Genomic DNA, 16,037 nt, shown 5'->3' with positions numbered 1-16,037 from the left:
CAGAGTATTCGTCCTGCTGCATTGCTGTCATTTGTCTTTGTACAAAGATCTTCGTGATGAATAGACTTGAAGGACTTTATGTTATGGTTCATGAACAGAATTCTCATCAAGACCCAGGTATATTTTATTGAGTTTGTGCCTTGGCAGTTCTTCTGGATAAAATATTTCATTGACCTTCCCAGAGACATCGTAAAACATCTAACTGTAATTTTTCATTTTTGTGTTAGGGCATTCATTATTTGACAGTCTTTGGCTGCTTAAACAATTCCTTCTGCCTTCTTTGTCATTGAAACTGAACTTTCAATATTGCTATTCTTTTCTTTTGGAGTATATCCTTTACTTTCTTCCTTAAGGTTTTGCTTTAAAACTCCATTTTACTTTTCATTCCTCCATTAGACGTTTCTCCATTGGGCTTTTCAGAGGACTAGAAAGCCTTTTCACAAAGAACTTGAACTCACAGGAAGGAAATGATAAGGAAACTTAAAGTAATTACCTTTGCATCTTAGTTGTCCTCCCTCCTCACCCCTCTTCATCTCCAGCATAGAACTAGACCTTATTTTTCCCAAGCAACCAATAATAAAAATGCAGAAAATGTTATGTCCTTCTTTTATTCATCAGACCATTAGGCATTATTAGGCATATTAGACTTGCATACTATGTATACAGGCACTCTGCTAATTAGTCGATAGAAAAATGAAGAAGATAGCCAGTGCCTTCAAGGAATGCATAATCTAATCAGGATGATGAACGAAAGGTTACAAGTACCTTCTCTAAATCTTTGCTTAAAAAAAAAATCTTCGAATTAAGGTAATATACTTTCCTGATGGCGTTATAGAATCACATTAGCTTCTCTATATGAGGAATTTAGCACAGTTCCTGGCCTGTAGTAAAAGGTTCAGTAAATGGTGATTATACTAATGGATAGATACAGAGTAAGTAGAAACATGAAGAAGGCAGTGGACATGGCATCTCTACTTAGACATAAAGAAGGAATACTGGGGAAAATTGTATGTACAAAGGCATAAAACAATGAAATATAAGGTATATTTAGAATCATAAGTAATTGGTCTATTGGAATAGAGGGATGAAGGAAGGAAGTTTAGTAAGAGATGAAGCTTCTGAGGTAGGCAGGAATTTAGATAATTAATGGGGGACATTAATCTTGTAAGGAATGGGGGACATTAATTAATATTAAGCAGGGGAGTCTTAAAATTAGTTAATTAATGCTGAAGAAAATTTCTCATATACTACGTGTCTCTCTTAGGTCTCACTTGCTCTGGAGCCTCTGTCAGAAACTTACGACAGCTACCATCCACTTCCTACCACTGACATGACAGAAAACGTGCTTTTATCTAAGCAGGGATTCAGAGAGAATACTGAACCCAGCAGTACCCAGTTTCAGGTTCCATCAAGGCCCCACGACATACATACCATCAAAATTGATGGAAAAGAGTTAGGAGCCAACAGCAGTAGATCAACCACTCCGAGGTAATTACCACACCTAATACCAGTCAATCTGTCAGTTAACTCCACTGTACTTGTGATTTCTGTCTTTCATTTATGGTTGAGTAAAAGATTAACAGCAGAGAGAGGCACAGTCCTCATTTAGCCGATAACTGTGAAGCCCTCGCTCTGGTCCTGGTTTGAAACTAGGTGCTGGGCCTAGAAATAAGTAAGACATAATTTCTGTTTTCGAGGACTACTCACAATCTCACAATGAAGCCACTCACAATGAAGCCAACATACAAATAAATGACAAAATGATATCCAGATGCAGGACAGATGTTCATGAGGGAAAAGAGGGAAAGGGAGCTATTCTGTGAAACAGAATGGAATAAGAATCAGGTTTTTATTTTAAGTAATTATTTATGAAGCATTTGCTTTGTGTCAGGCTCTGCTGAGCTCTTCGTTTTATTGTCTCGCTTAAGCTATGACTCCCTAACTGTAGGTAAAGCATCTGTTACTTCTATAATTTGGGAGATGAAAAAGAGATTTACAAAGTTGCATTGCAAATAAATCACCCCTTTTGAGGTCCAAACTACCTTGCCAAAACCGCTGGTCTACTTTCTGTCTCTGACAAAATAGAATGTTACCATAATAGATTATATATTGCTGATGTTCTCCTTTTTTAAAAAAAAAACAGGGGAAAAGACCATGTATACTTTGCAGAGAACCCTGATACAATAAAGGATTCTTCCTTTGGACTACAGCACCATCTTAATTCAGGACAGAGTTTAGAGTCTGTAACTCTGAAAGGCAGAGCTCCACGGAAGCAGATGTCCCTTCTGAACAGTTCTGAATTCCAGCCTCAAATTAGAACAGTTGCCAAGAGTCACAGTGACTCATGCATTCTTTCTTCAAACAACCCCCCTACCAAGGATCTTCTTTCAGGTATGTATTTATTTGTGAACTGAGTCAGACTAAACTACGTTTATTGGGATTGCTCTACTTGTTAGCCAGCCTACAAAGAGAACCAAGACTCTTGTTTGAACTAAGTCAAATAAAAACAGGCAGTCTTGCTAGAGTCCAGCATCTTGCACCATTTAAAGACAGCCGTATTAAACCACCAGGGTATTTTTAAATAATTACTCGGTGCATAAAATTGCAGGTTTGAGAAAGGAATCATTTAAAAGGAATTGGATATGAAGGGAAAACCTTTATCATAGAAAAGGGTTAGTCCTTATTTTGTCCAAAATAATTCAAGGCAAGTAAGGTTTTTGTCTCATCATCAGCATTTATTTATCCCACTGTATGGAGACTAGTACCAAATCCATTTCACATTCTGAAAACTTAGTCTTAGTGAGAACATTCAGTATACAACTGCTAATCTTCATCCTGGGAATTAAATAATGACTTGTGGCCAAATAGAAGAAGAAAGGAGACAGTTTACCCTTATAAGGGCTTAGACAGAAATAAAAAAGCAAACAGGAACAGAATTAGATTACCTCATGTTAAGGAGTGGTATAATAAAAGCAATTGACTTAACATTACACTGTAATGTTCAACCATGTATCTCTTTGACCTCAAGATCATAACAGGAATTTGTCTACATCCCTACAAGTAAAATTTCCAAAATTAAAATATCTGTAGCATCAGAACTATTTGGTTACATAATTAAGCACATTTTGTAAAAGAACAAAAACATTTTGTTTATATTTTTTCAACTGAAATGTCTTAGATTCCCTACTCTAAAAAATATACAGGCCGGGCGCGTTGGCTCACGCCTATAATCCCAACACTTTCGGAGGCTGAGGCGGGCAGATCACTTGAAGTCAGGAGTTCGAAACTAGCCTGGCCAACATGGTGAAACCCTGTCTCTACTAAAAATACAAAACTTAGCCAGGTGTGATAGTAGGCGCCTATAGTCCCAGCTACTCGAGAGGCTGAGGCAGGAAAATCACTTGAACCCAGGAGGCAGAGGTTCTTGTGACCCACAGTCACACCACTGCACTCCAGCCTGGGCAACAGAGTGAGACTCTGTCTCAAAAAAAAAAAAAAGAAAAAAAATATATATTTAAAAGTATATATATATATATGTATGTATGTATACTCCAAGATTATAAACTATTAATTTTAGTCTTTAATGCAAAGACTGCGTTAACAAGAAAGAAAATGAACCCACTGTACTCAGCACTTGTCAGCTCATTTGTGTAGACCCGGGCACCAGACTTTAAGAAAGATATTTGTTGACTCAATAAGCAGTTATCTATTCAGCATTACCAGATGACTGGTGCTCTTCTAGGCATCAGGGCTACAGTAGTTAAAAAGAAAAAAGATATAAACTCCCGCTGTATGGGTTTTATATTGATTGGAAGACAAATGATAGACTAAATAAATAACCATGTGTTACTTGGTGATCATGGCAATGGCGATACATCAAGCCAGGAAGGTGAGAGAAGGGGATGTTAGTTTTACATAGGTTGGCAAAGGAAGACCTCATTAACAAGATAACATTAAGCTACTCAGGAGGCTGAGGTAAAAGGATCACTTGAGCCCAGGAGTTCAAGTCCAGCCTGGACAATGTAGCAAGATCTCATCTCTAAAAAAAAAAAAAAGCAAAGAGAAAAAAGAAGGTAACATTAAAGATCTAAAGGAAAGGAGATGTGTTCCTTCTTTTTTTTTTTAACTTTTATTTTTTATTTTTTTATTATACTTTAAGTTCCGGGGTACATGTACAGAATGTGCAGTTTTGTTACACCCATCAACCCATCACCTACATTAGGTATTTCTCCTAATACTATCTCTCCCATAGCCCCCCACCCCCTGACAGGCCCTGGTGTATGATGTTCCCCTCCCTGTGTCCATGTGTTCTGAAAGGAGATATGTTCCTTCTAAGGAGAGTAACCAGACTGGTAAAAGGACCAGCAAGAGATAGCCTGGAGAAAACAGCTGCTACTTATTGAGCACTAATTATGCACTAGCTACTATGCCAAGTGTTTTATATACATAATCTTATAAAAGTCATGTGAGGTAGGTATTATCCCCATTTTAAAATGAAGACACAAGCTCAGACTTAGGAAGCTCCTGTGCTATCAAAGGGGGCAGCTCTCATTTATTATTGTCTCAGACTTTAAGGCAAAGTCCTATGCTTCATCTGACTCTAGTTTCATTGTTTACCTAGGCCTGTTTTGTTTTGTTTTGCTTTTGCTTTTTAAATCAAGACTTTGCTGGCCAGCAATTCAAGCCAAGCAGAATATGCCATGCACAACCCATGGGCTGTCAATGTGCAATCTCTTCAATAAGAGTTACTAGGATCTGTGGATTTACAGATAAAACAAGATAGATTTTGACTCAGTCTGAGTTAGTAGTCTGACTTGTGCACAAATGAGAGAGGGACCACATCTCTGTAAATGGTCAGGTGTGGGCTAGATAACCTTCTGATGTGACTTTTACAGATGGGGTTAAATTATCAGGTACATAGCTGGATAAGATCTTTTTTATTTTTCAATTTTATTTTAGATTCAGAGGGTATATATGCAGGTTTGTTACCTGGTTATATTGCATGGTGCCAAGAATTGGGGTATCAATGATCCTGTCACCCAGGTACTAAGCATAGCATCCAATAGTTTTTCAGCCCTTGCCCCTGTCTTCCCTCCCCCTCTAGTGGTCTCCAGTTTCTATTGTTGCCGTCTTTTTATCCCTGAGTACCCAGTTTTTAGCTCCCATTTATAAGTGAGAGCATACAGTCTTGAGTTTCCTGTTCCTGGTATAATTTCCCTGGGAAAGTGGACTCCGGTTGCACTGGATAAGATCTTCAAAGGTCCCTTCCAACCACAAGATTAAGTGGGCCACTTTAGTAAGCATAGAACTGAGGTCGTGGGAGGGACACAACAAATACGTCAACCTAATGATTTTTCTGGTCTTTGATGTGCTAATACACTACCAGAAACGAGGGGACAAGGCTGTATCAGTCAACCAGCTATTATTTATGAAACACTAACTACACAGCAGGATACTGTCCTTCTCCATTTTCAAAATAGCAATGATACATTAGATTCTTCTCCTACTTCACGTCTCTGACTATCATACATATCCTTTAACCAGCCAGAGAAAAATCTACTTTAAAAGGTTAATATGATTAGGTTCTGCCTACCAAGATAATCTTCCTGTCTTAAGGTAAGCATTGATTATATCTGCAAGTCCGGGCAAGCCAGCTCATGCCTATAATCCCAGCACTTTGGGAGGTTGTGGTGGGAGGATCACTTGAGCCTGGGAGGTCGAGGCTCCAGTGAGTCGTGATCATGCTACTGCGCTCCAGCCTGGGTAACAGAGGGAGACCTTGTCTCAAAAAAAAAAAAAAAAAATTGTTTTAAATAATTACATCTGCAAAATCCTTTCATAGTAATACCTAGACAAGTGTTTGAATTACTAGGACAAGGTATGAGTATATGAGGCACTGGGGACCTTGGGGTAGCCATCTTACAATTCTGTCTATCATAGTGAGTGATCTTTATTTTTTAGTTTAGTTGTATTGCCACATCATACATTGAACATATGATATTTAAGATTTTTGATTTTTTTTAAGTTTTTAAGGTATATTTTGACTTCTTTACAGTAACAAATATTAGATGTTTTGATGTTTATGGACTTTGGGAGGCAAGGGCAGGAGGATAGCTTGAGGCCAAGAGTTCAAGACCAGCCTGGGCAACATAGCAAGATACCATCTGTACAAAAAAGTTAAAAACAAACCAGGCATGGTGGTATGCACCTATAGTCCTAGCTACTTGGGAGGCTGAGGTGGGAGGATTGCTTGAGCCTGGAAGTTCAAGGCTTTAGTGAACTATGATTGTACCACTGCATTTCAGCTAGGGCAACAGAGCAAGACCCTGTCTCTAAAAATATGTAAATAATGAATAAGACTATGGATATTTTTGACTTGTTTTTTTTCTTGGCCTAACCATCGTATTTTATTTTTAGAAATTATAAAATTAGACTAGGAGTTAGGCACTTTCTAAGTGCCTGTGGAACCTCAAGAAAATAATAAGACCTCCTGTATCTGTTGGAATAATACTATTGGGCCTGAGCTTTTTTACTGTATTTGTTTTTATTTAGAAACAGGGTCTCACTATGTTGCCCAGGCTGGAACACTGTGACTATTGATAGGTGTGATCATAGCACACTATCCTCTCAAACTCGTGGACTCAAGCAGTCTTCCTGACTCAAGCAATCCTCCTGCCTCAGCCTCCCAAGTCACTGGGACCATGGGCACATGCTGCCCTGCCCGGCTAGCACTCAACTTTTAAAAAGAAACCTAAGAACTAAGTAGGGTCATAGATAGTATAGCAGTTAAAAGCATAGGATGTGGAATCATCTGGTTATAGACGTATTATGTGTGCAACTTGGCCAAGTTACCTACTCTCTGCCTCAATTTTTTTTTCTTTTTTTATATTTTAAGTTCTAGGGTACATGTGCACAACGTGCAGGTTTGTTACCTATGTATACATGTGCCATGTTGGTGTGCTACACCCATTAACTCGTCATTTACATTAGGTATATCTCCTAATGCTATCCCTCCCCCCTCCCCCCACCCCATGACAGGCCCCGGTGTGTGATGTTCCCCTTCCTGTGTCCAAGTGTTCTCATTGTTCAATTCCCACCTATGAGTGAGAACATGCGGTGTTTGGCTTTTGGTCCTTGCGATAGTTTGCTGAGAATGATGGTTTCCAGCTTCATCCATGTCCCTACAAAAGACATGAACTCATCCTTTGTTATGTCTGCCTCAGTTTTTTATCTGGAAAACAAAAGAAGTCGTAGTACATATCTCAGAGGACTATTGGGAGGATTAAATGAGTAATACATGTTAAAATATTTAGAATAGTGCCTTGCATGTGGTAAACATTCAATAAATGTTTTCTCTCATTTCTGGTGCTGTTATTGTTGTGGGACCCCTTAAGGAACGGGGTAAATTTTACCTATCAGAAAGTCTGAAAACTCAGGTTTTATTCTGACTTTTCCATTAACCTGCTGTTTGAGTTGTGGAAGCTTTTTAGCGCTCTTTTCTTCATCCATAGAAGTATAAATTTGGTATCTGGATACAAAAAATATATAAACATTACTAACCTTATTAGGTACAAACACCAGTCGGAAGAGTCAGTGCATGGATATAACAACCCCACAAGAGGTCAGTCTCCGGAATGGAGACTTCATTCATTGTTATAATGCCAGCATCTAAAACAGTGCACAGTAGAAGCTCAGTAAACATCTCTTTTGAGTAAATGTCCTCAAGGAATTCTCAAGCTAATGGGGAAGGCAGATGAGTAAACTATTACAGTACACACTGGTGAGTCCCGTGATAAAAGGAAATGCCCTGAATATTCCAAATGTTTCTGCTGCATTTTGGGTTTTTCTGTTTTCTACATTTACCCTCTTCAGCTCTGTTAGAACAAGGCAATAAACTGCGTAATGCCATGGTGATTTCTGCAATGAAATCAAGCCCAGAGACCAGCGTGTTGTTGGACCAAGTTCATCCTCCTATTAATGAAGATTCTCTTAGAGCATCAACACAGTAAGTTACAGGATAGACAGAACCCTAACAGTTCATTTCTTAATAGTTGTTAACCTGTGTTTTTTGTCAAGTTATGGACTGGATAATCTTGGAAACGCTTATCAAATAATTCCTGATGTGGTGGGAAAGAAGCCTACACTAGGAGTTAAGATACTGAAGATCTTATCCTAGCACTGGCACTTGCAGCGTATGTAAATGGGTAAATTCTTTACTCTCTCTGAACTGGTATCCTTGGATGTAAAATGGGGATCTTCTCTCCCTACCTCACAGAAATGAGATGGGATTCTACTGTAGGAAAGAGCTTTGCAAAGTGTAAAGTTTTATTTAAGGCAGTTAAGTCTAAAGTACATTAAATTTTCTGAGTCAGACCAGCTGCATGTACAAAGTGATTATGATTTAGATTTTTTCCATCTGTTAGCCACTCAGTGAAAAAGTATTTTTCCACACCTTAGAATCAGAGCCTTTTCTAGGAATCAATTTAAAGACCACATTGAAGATCACCTCCTCCCTTCAACTGAGAACACATTTTGGAGACATGACACAAAAGCTGATACCAGAGCTATACAGCTGCTATTAGGCAGGTAAGCACTATTAACTGGCTTTCTTCCTTTTAAACTTTTCCTCCAATTCATAGTATACAATGTTATCGGATTTATCTTCCTAAAGTAACATGTCCTTAGACTAACCAAACCCTTCCCTGTTGCTTAAATGATCACTCATTGCCTACTAAATAAAACTCCAAACTTTAGCCCTTTACTTTTGGCTTCACTTACAGAATGATCCCATTCTACCTCACCATTCTTACCTCCCAACTCTTTCCCCAACACCAGTGTTAACATGGTATGATGAAAAGGCATGGATTTTAAACAGATACAAGTGGAAATTCGACGTTCATCTCTAATTAGCTTTGTGGCCTTAAGCAGGTATCTCTGAACTTCAGAGGCATTGGTAAAATTGGAATTGTACCTAACCTTGCAAAATTGTTGTAAGTATTAAAAATGATGTACATAAAAGAGTAGCACAATGCTTGACACATAATATTTTGAGGGGTTTTTTTTTGGGGTTTTTTTTGTTGCTGTTGTTGTTGAGACGGAGTCTCGCTGTGTCGCCCAGGCTGGAGTGCAATGGCCGGATCTCAGCTCACTGCAAGCTCCGCCTCCCGGGTTTACGCCATTCTCCTGCCTCAGCCTCCCGAGTAGCTAGGACTACAGGCGCCCACCACCTCACCCGGCTAGTTTTTTGTATTTTTTAGTAGAGACAGGGTTTCACCGTGTTAGCCAGGATGGTCTCGATCTCCTGACCTCGTGATCCGCCCGTCTCGGCCTCCCAAAGTGCTGGGATTACAGGCTTGAGCTACCGCGCCCAGCCTGTTTTTTGGTTTTTTTGAAACGGAGTCTCACTCTGTCGCCCAGGCTGGAGTGCAGTGGCACAATCTTGGCTCACTGCAACCTCCACCTCCCGGGTTCAAGTGATTATCCTGCCTCTGCCTCCCAAGTAGCTGGTACTACAGAGATGCACCACCACACTTGACTAATTTTTGTATTTTTAGTAGAGATAGGGTTTCACCATGTTGTCCAGGCTGGTCTCGAACTCTTAACCTCAAGTGATCTGCTCGCTTCAGCCTCCCAAAGTGCTGGGATTACAGGCATGAACCACAGTGCCTGGCCAATACATAGTATTTTTACTGTTGGTAGCTGTTTCTGTTAACATTATGAATAACACGTGCCCTCCAACCAGACTCATCTATTTATTGTCTCTTATATAAAAGATACTGTCTACATTCATGTCTTGGAAAGTTAATAGGGCATAGTGGTTAAAAGCAGTATGTGCCGAAGTTTTAAAGGTTATGGGAGAGCATGTGTTTCAAAGGCTCCAAAAGCTCACACCTACAATCCCCACACTTTGGGAGGCTAAGGTTGGCAGATCACCTGAGTTGGGGAGTTTGAGACCAGCCTGGCCAACAGGGTGAAACCCTGTCTCTACTAAAAGTACAAAAATGAGCCAGGCATGGTGGTGCAGCTACTCAGGAGGCTGAGGCAGGAGAACTGCTTGAACCCTGGAGGTGGAGGTTGCAATGAGCTGAGATCATGCTACCGCACTCCAGCCTGGATGATAGAAGGAGTGAGACTCCATCTCAAAAAAAAAAGAAAATAAAAAACCTCCAATTAGTTTGACTTGAAGTTTAGACTTCTATTACAGGGAAGTGACAACACTACATACTCATCATATGCTAATGGTAGGAATGAGTAGAGTGAGTAGAGGTATAATGGAAAAGGTAAGTGGAAGCCAGACTTTGATTATTGTGTTAATGAATCTGGACCTTAAAAATTGTGTAAACATCAAAATGTTTTGAGCAGAAGATCACTGTCACAACAGTACGGAAAAGCATTGGATAGAAGAGATGGGAAATCATGTGGGGGTTTTTTTCTCCCTGGCAGAAGGGGAGAGGTAAGACATTAAAGGTTGAAATGACAGAATTTGATTACTTATTAGTTGTAGAAAGAGGGCAAAGAGTAAAACATGATCCCTAGGGTTTTTGCCCTAGTGACTTTATGGATCATAATGATTGAAATTATTGAAAATCCTTAAGCAGGCATAAGGCCAAGTTCAAGTTTGAGCATGTAAATCTGTTAAACTTGAGTTGTAGGCACTTGGATATATAGAGCTGAAGCCCAAGAGAGAGGACTAGCCCAAAGATAAAAATTGGAGATTTGTTAGCTACTCTGTAATAACCGAAAGTTTTGGAGTGGACAAGATCACCCAGAGAGAGTGTGGTAGAATGAAAGTAAGAATAAAAGTTAAAACTTTTATCCCCATTCTTTGCCAGGCATGGTGGCTCACACCTGTACACCCAGCATTTTGGGTGTCTGAGGCAGGCAAATTGCTTGAGCCCAGGAGGTCAAGACCAGCCTGGGTAACATAGGGAAACCCTGTCTCCACAAAAAAATGCAAAATTGCTTGGCGTGGTGGTACACGCCTGTAGTCCCAGCTACTGGGGAGGTTCAGGTGGGAGAATTGCTTGAGCCCAGGAGGCAGAGGTTACAGTGAGCCCAGATCATGCCACTGCACTCCAGCCTGGGCAACAGAACAAGACCCTGCCTCAAAATAAAATAAACCTCAACAAAATGATAATGAAAGAGTAGAAAAGGCATAAACTCACAAGAACCAAAAGGGGAGGTGACAGCAAAAGAAAGATATCAATAAAATTTTGGAAGCTAGAAAACAGGTGAACAAAGGTAAATGACCTAGCAAAATAGAGAAGTCTGTATGTTTGAGGTTAGAGGACCAACAGTTTGTTTGCAGTAGCCCAAAAAGACTACTGCAGGAATTAGAAACACCAAAGCAATATCTGAGTTTGAGGCTAAAAATGAGGACTGGTTAAGAAAAAATAAATAGGAGCAATTAGATCCTTCTTTCCCCTCTCCAAGATCTGGACAGACAGTATAGAATAGAGATTAATTGAAAGAGAACCTCAAACCAGATTGCCTGTATTTGAACCTGAACTCTGCCACTCAGTAGTTGTAAAACATTATATAAGTTACTTAACCACCTTCTACTACAGTTTCCTCACCTATAAAAAGGATATAACCTACTTCAGTGATATGTAGTGTGGACTCAGTGAATTAATTCCTGTAAACATCTTACAGAATGACCTCTCAATAAATGTTAGATATTATTATTATAATACCATCTCCCATCCCCAGAGCCAGAAGACTGACATTACCCTGCCCAGTGAAAGACAAGCAGTTTAATATATAGAGGTTACAAACTGATCCTTAGATGCAAGGCTGTCAAGCAAACTGAGGGTAGTGGTGAGGACCATACCAAGAAAATGGAGACTAAATTAAAGTCTGCATATGGAATGATGAACACCCCTCCTACCTCTGATCCCCATTACCTCTTGACTCCTAGAACACTGACAGCCACATCACCTCCCAAGTAGGAGATTGATATTTTGCTGAGAAACCGTCTAGCTCAAGAGAAAAGAAGTACAGATACCAACCATTAGAGATTACTCAACAAAATGGTCTAGCTCTGCCCAATTATTTTATAATGAAACCAACCAGTCAACAAGTTTTCTCCCACTCCCAACGGGAATATGACACTTCCAGTCAGCATTTCAGTGCCTGACTTTTAATATGAACAGATAGCCACAATTTGTAGATGTTTGAGGAATGCTTCAACATGTAAACAGAGAACAATATTTAATGCAAAATTTGGAAGAGAAAGATGAGGAAAAATCCCAGAAAGTTCAACAAAAAGAATGGAGTTGGAAAATCGGAAAAAAAAAATATAAAATTGAGGATATTTTAAGGAGGTTCAATGTCCAAATTATGGGAATTCTAAAAAGAAGATGAAAGAAAAAAGGAGAGAAAGGAATTATAAAAGTAAATTTCCCTGAAATGAAGCACGTGAGCTTTCATGTTGGTATTTGAACCAAGATATCTCTCCCTATCCCTCCGAACTCACAGAAATAGAAACCCCACTCCAGGCTAAGGCAGGCAAGACTTTAGGGCCCCCTCTTCCCTTAGTTACTAGTTGGTGGACTGTGTTCCCAGGGAGGGGTAGATTCAAATTATTAATACTAGCATTAGAAATTAAAGCAGGGACATTAATACCAACTGTATACAAATAAAACAGATGGTAAAGAAATACCATGAACAATTGTACGACAATAAAGTCAACGACTTAGATGAAATGGACAGATTCCTAAACTATCTCAAGAGGAAGTAGACAACATGGACTGGGCGCGGTGGCTCACGCCTGTAATCCCAGCACTTTGGGAGGCTAAAGCGGTTGGATCACGAGGAGACCGAGACCATACTGGCTAACACGGTGGAACCCCATCTCTACTAAAAATGCAAAGAATTAGCCGGGCATGGTGGCAGGCACCTGTAGTCCCAGCTACTTGGGAGGCTGAGGCAGGAGAATGGCGTGAACCCAGGAGGCAGAGCTTGCAGTGAGCCGAGATGGCGTCACTGCACTCCAGCCTGGGCGACAGAGCAAGACTCTGTCTCCAAAAAAAGAAAAAAAGAAGAAATAGACAATATGAAGAGACCTCTAACAAAGCAATTAATAATTGAAATAGTAAAAATTAACTAAAGAGATTGAATTCGTAACTTTGAAACTACCCACAAAGAAAAGCCCAGGTCCAGACAGCTTCACTGCTGAATTCTACCAAAGAAGAGTTGATACCAATTCTTCACAAACCTTTCTAAAAAATTAGAATAGTAGAGAACACTCCTCAACTCATGAGGCAGGCATTACTCTGATGCAAATCCAGACAGGAGCATCACAAAAGAAAACTACAGATCAATATGAATGTGACACAAAAATCTTCCAGAAAATGCTTGCAAACCGAACCCAGCAACATATAAAAATAATTTTATACCATGACCAAGCAGGATTTATTCCAGGAATGAGAGTTAGTTTGACATCTGAAAATAAATATATGTGATCCACCATTATCTATATCTGTATCGAGAGAGAGAGAAACAGATAAATTTTTTTTTTTTTTTTTTTTTTTGAGACAGAGTCTCACTCTATCACCCAGGCTAGAGTGCAATGGCTTGGTCTCAGCTTACTGCAACCTCTGCCTCCCGGGTTCAAGCAATCCTCCTGCCTTAGCCTCCCAACTAGCTGGGATTACAGGTGTGTGCCACCACACCTGGCTAATTTTTGTATTTTTAGTAGAGATGGGGTTTCACCATGTTGGCCAGGCTGGTCTCAAACTCATGACTTCAGGTGATCTGCCCACCTTGGCCTCCCAAAGCACTGGGATTACAGGCGTGAGCCACCGCACCCGGCCTCACCATATCAATAGAATAAGAAACAAAAACCACATGATTATCTCAAAAGATGCAGAAAAACAGCCAGTCATGGTGGCACATGCTTGTAGTCCCAGCTACTTGGGAGGCTGAGGCAGGAGAATCCCTTGAGCAACAGTGAGCTGTGATTACTACACTCCAGTCTGGGTGACAGAGTGAGATCTTGTCTCAAAAAAATAAAAAAATAAAAACTGTAAAACATTGTTGAAATAAAGAAGATTTAAATATACGGAAAAAATCCTATGTTTATGTTTCAACACAATATCAGAATCCCAGCTGACTTTTTTGTGGAAATTGACAAGCTGTTTCTCAAATTCATAGGAAATTGCAGGGGACCCAGAACAGCCAAAACAATCTTGGAAAAAAAAAAAGTAGGACTCACACTTTCCAATTTTAAAGCTTGCTACAGAGCAACAGAATCAAGTCAGTGTGATACTGGCATAAGGATAGACGTATAAATCCATGGAATAGAATTGATAGTTTAGAAATAAACCCATCTATCTGTGGTCAACTAATATGAGTTAGACAAGGCTGTGAAGACCAATCAATGGGGGAACAAATAGTCTTTTCAACAAATGGTGCTGGAACAACTGGATGGCCCCATGCAGAAAAAATGAAGTTGGGACCAGGCACAGTGGCTTATGCCTGTAATCCCAACATTTTGGGAGGCTGAGGCAGTTGGATCACTTGAGGCCAGGAGTTTGAGACCAGCCTGGGCTACATGGTGAAACCCCCATCTCTACAAAAAATAAAAGTAAAAAAGATTAGCTAGGTATGGTGGCACATGACTATAGTCCTAGCTGTTCAGGAGACTGAGGCAGAAGGATTACTTGAACCCAGGAGTTCAAGGATACACTGAGCTAGGATTACACCACCGCATTCCAGTTTCGGTGACAAAGCAAGACCTGTATCTAAAAAAAAAAAAAAAAAAAAAAAATGAAGTTGGACCCTTATCTCACACAGTATACAAAAATTAACTCAAAATGGATAAAACAGCTAAATGAAAGAGCTAAAACTATAAAACTCTTAGAGAAAACATAGAGGTAAATCTGTGACCTTGGATTTGGGAAAAGATTCTTAGATATGACACCAAAAGCACAAACAACAAAAGAAAAGATACATAAATTGGATTCCATCAAAATTGAAAACTTATGTGCTTCAAAGGACACTATTAAAGTGAGAAGACACCACAGAATGGGAAAAAAAAATGGCAAACCTTACATCTGATACAGGACTTATATCTAGAACATATAAATAACTTACATGACTTAATAATTAAGGAACAAATAATCCAATTAGAAATATGGGCAATGGATCTGAATAAACATTTCTCCAAAAAAATATATTAAGATAACTAACATGGCCGGGTGTGCTGACTCAGGCCTGTAGTCCCAGCATTTTGGGAGGCCAAGGCAGGCGGATCACGAGGTCAGGAGTTCGAGACCAGTCTGACCAACATGGTGAAACCCCATCTCTGCTAAAAATACAAACAAATTAACTGGGCGTGGTGGTGTGCGCCTGTAGTCCCAGCTACTCAGGAGGCTGAGGCAGGAGAATCGCTTGAACCTGGGAGGTGCAGGTTGCAGTGAGCCAAGATTGCACTACTGCACTCCAGCCTAGGCAATAGAGTGAGACTCCATCTCAAAAAAACGAAAAAGAAAAAAAAGGCTGGGCGTGGTGGCTCACGCCTGTAATCCCAGCACTTTGGGAGGCCGAGACGGGCAGATCATGAAGTCAGGAGATCGAGACTATCCTGGCTAACACAGTGAAACCCCGTCTCTACTAAAAATACAAAAAATTAGCCAGGCGTGGTTTTGGGCACCTGTAGTCCCAGCTGCTCGGGAGACTGAGGCAGGAGAATGGCGTGAACCTGGGAGGTGGGCGACAGAGTGAGATTCCGTCTCAAAAAAAGAAAAAAAAAAAAAGATTGCCAATATACACATGAAAAGATGCTTGACACCATTTGTTATCAGGAAATCAAGACAATGCGATACTACTTCACACCCACTAAAGTCAAATAGTCTATGCATTAATGAGGTTGTGGAGAATTTGAAACCCTGGTACACTGCCGGCAGGAATGTAAAATGATGAAGCTACTTTGGAAAATAGGCTGTCAACTCCTCAAACTCATACCTATAGATTTACCATATGACAGAAAACAATAAAATTTTTAAACAAAGATTTACTATGTGACCCAGCATTTC

The 16,037-nt window shown here is 39.9% G+C and overlaps 1 protein-coding gene across 5 annotated transcripts in view; it reads left to right on the top strand.

The window, feature by feature from the left end:
* C2CD3 (C2 domain containing 3 centriole elongation regulator) overlaps positions 1 to 16,037 on the top strand; it is a 155,335-nt gene that overhangs the window by 32,398 nt on the left and 106,900 nt on the right. For 4 of the 5 annotated variants that reach the window (XM_050756034.1, XM_050756032.1, XM_050756036.1 and 1 more), the window contains exons 4-7: positions 1,265 to 1,488; positions 2,144 to 2,391; positions 7,873 to 8,005; positions 8,458 to 8,586. In XM_050756034.1, the coding sequence (XP_050611991.1) occupies positions 1,265 to 1,488; positions 2,144 to 2,391; positions 7,873 to 8,005; positions 8,458 to 8,586 (734 nt within the window). Of the gene's footprint in view, positions 1 to 1,264; positions 1,489 to 2,143; positions 2,392 to 7,872; positions 8,006 to 8,457; positions 8,587 to 16,037 lie in introns of those variants that run through there. The other variant, XM_050756035.1, reaches the window with a different exon arrangement.

The sequence above is a fragment of the Macaca thibetana genome, chromosome 14 (assembly GCF_024542745.1).
Source record: "Macaca thibetana thibetana isolate TM-01 chromosome 14, ASM2454274v1, whole genome shotgun sequence".
Lineage (NCBI taxonomy): Eukaryota > Metazoa > Chordata > Mammalia > Primates > Cercopithecidae > Macaca > Macaca thibetana.
This window is presented reverse-complemented; position numbering and strand designations above follow the sequence as displayed.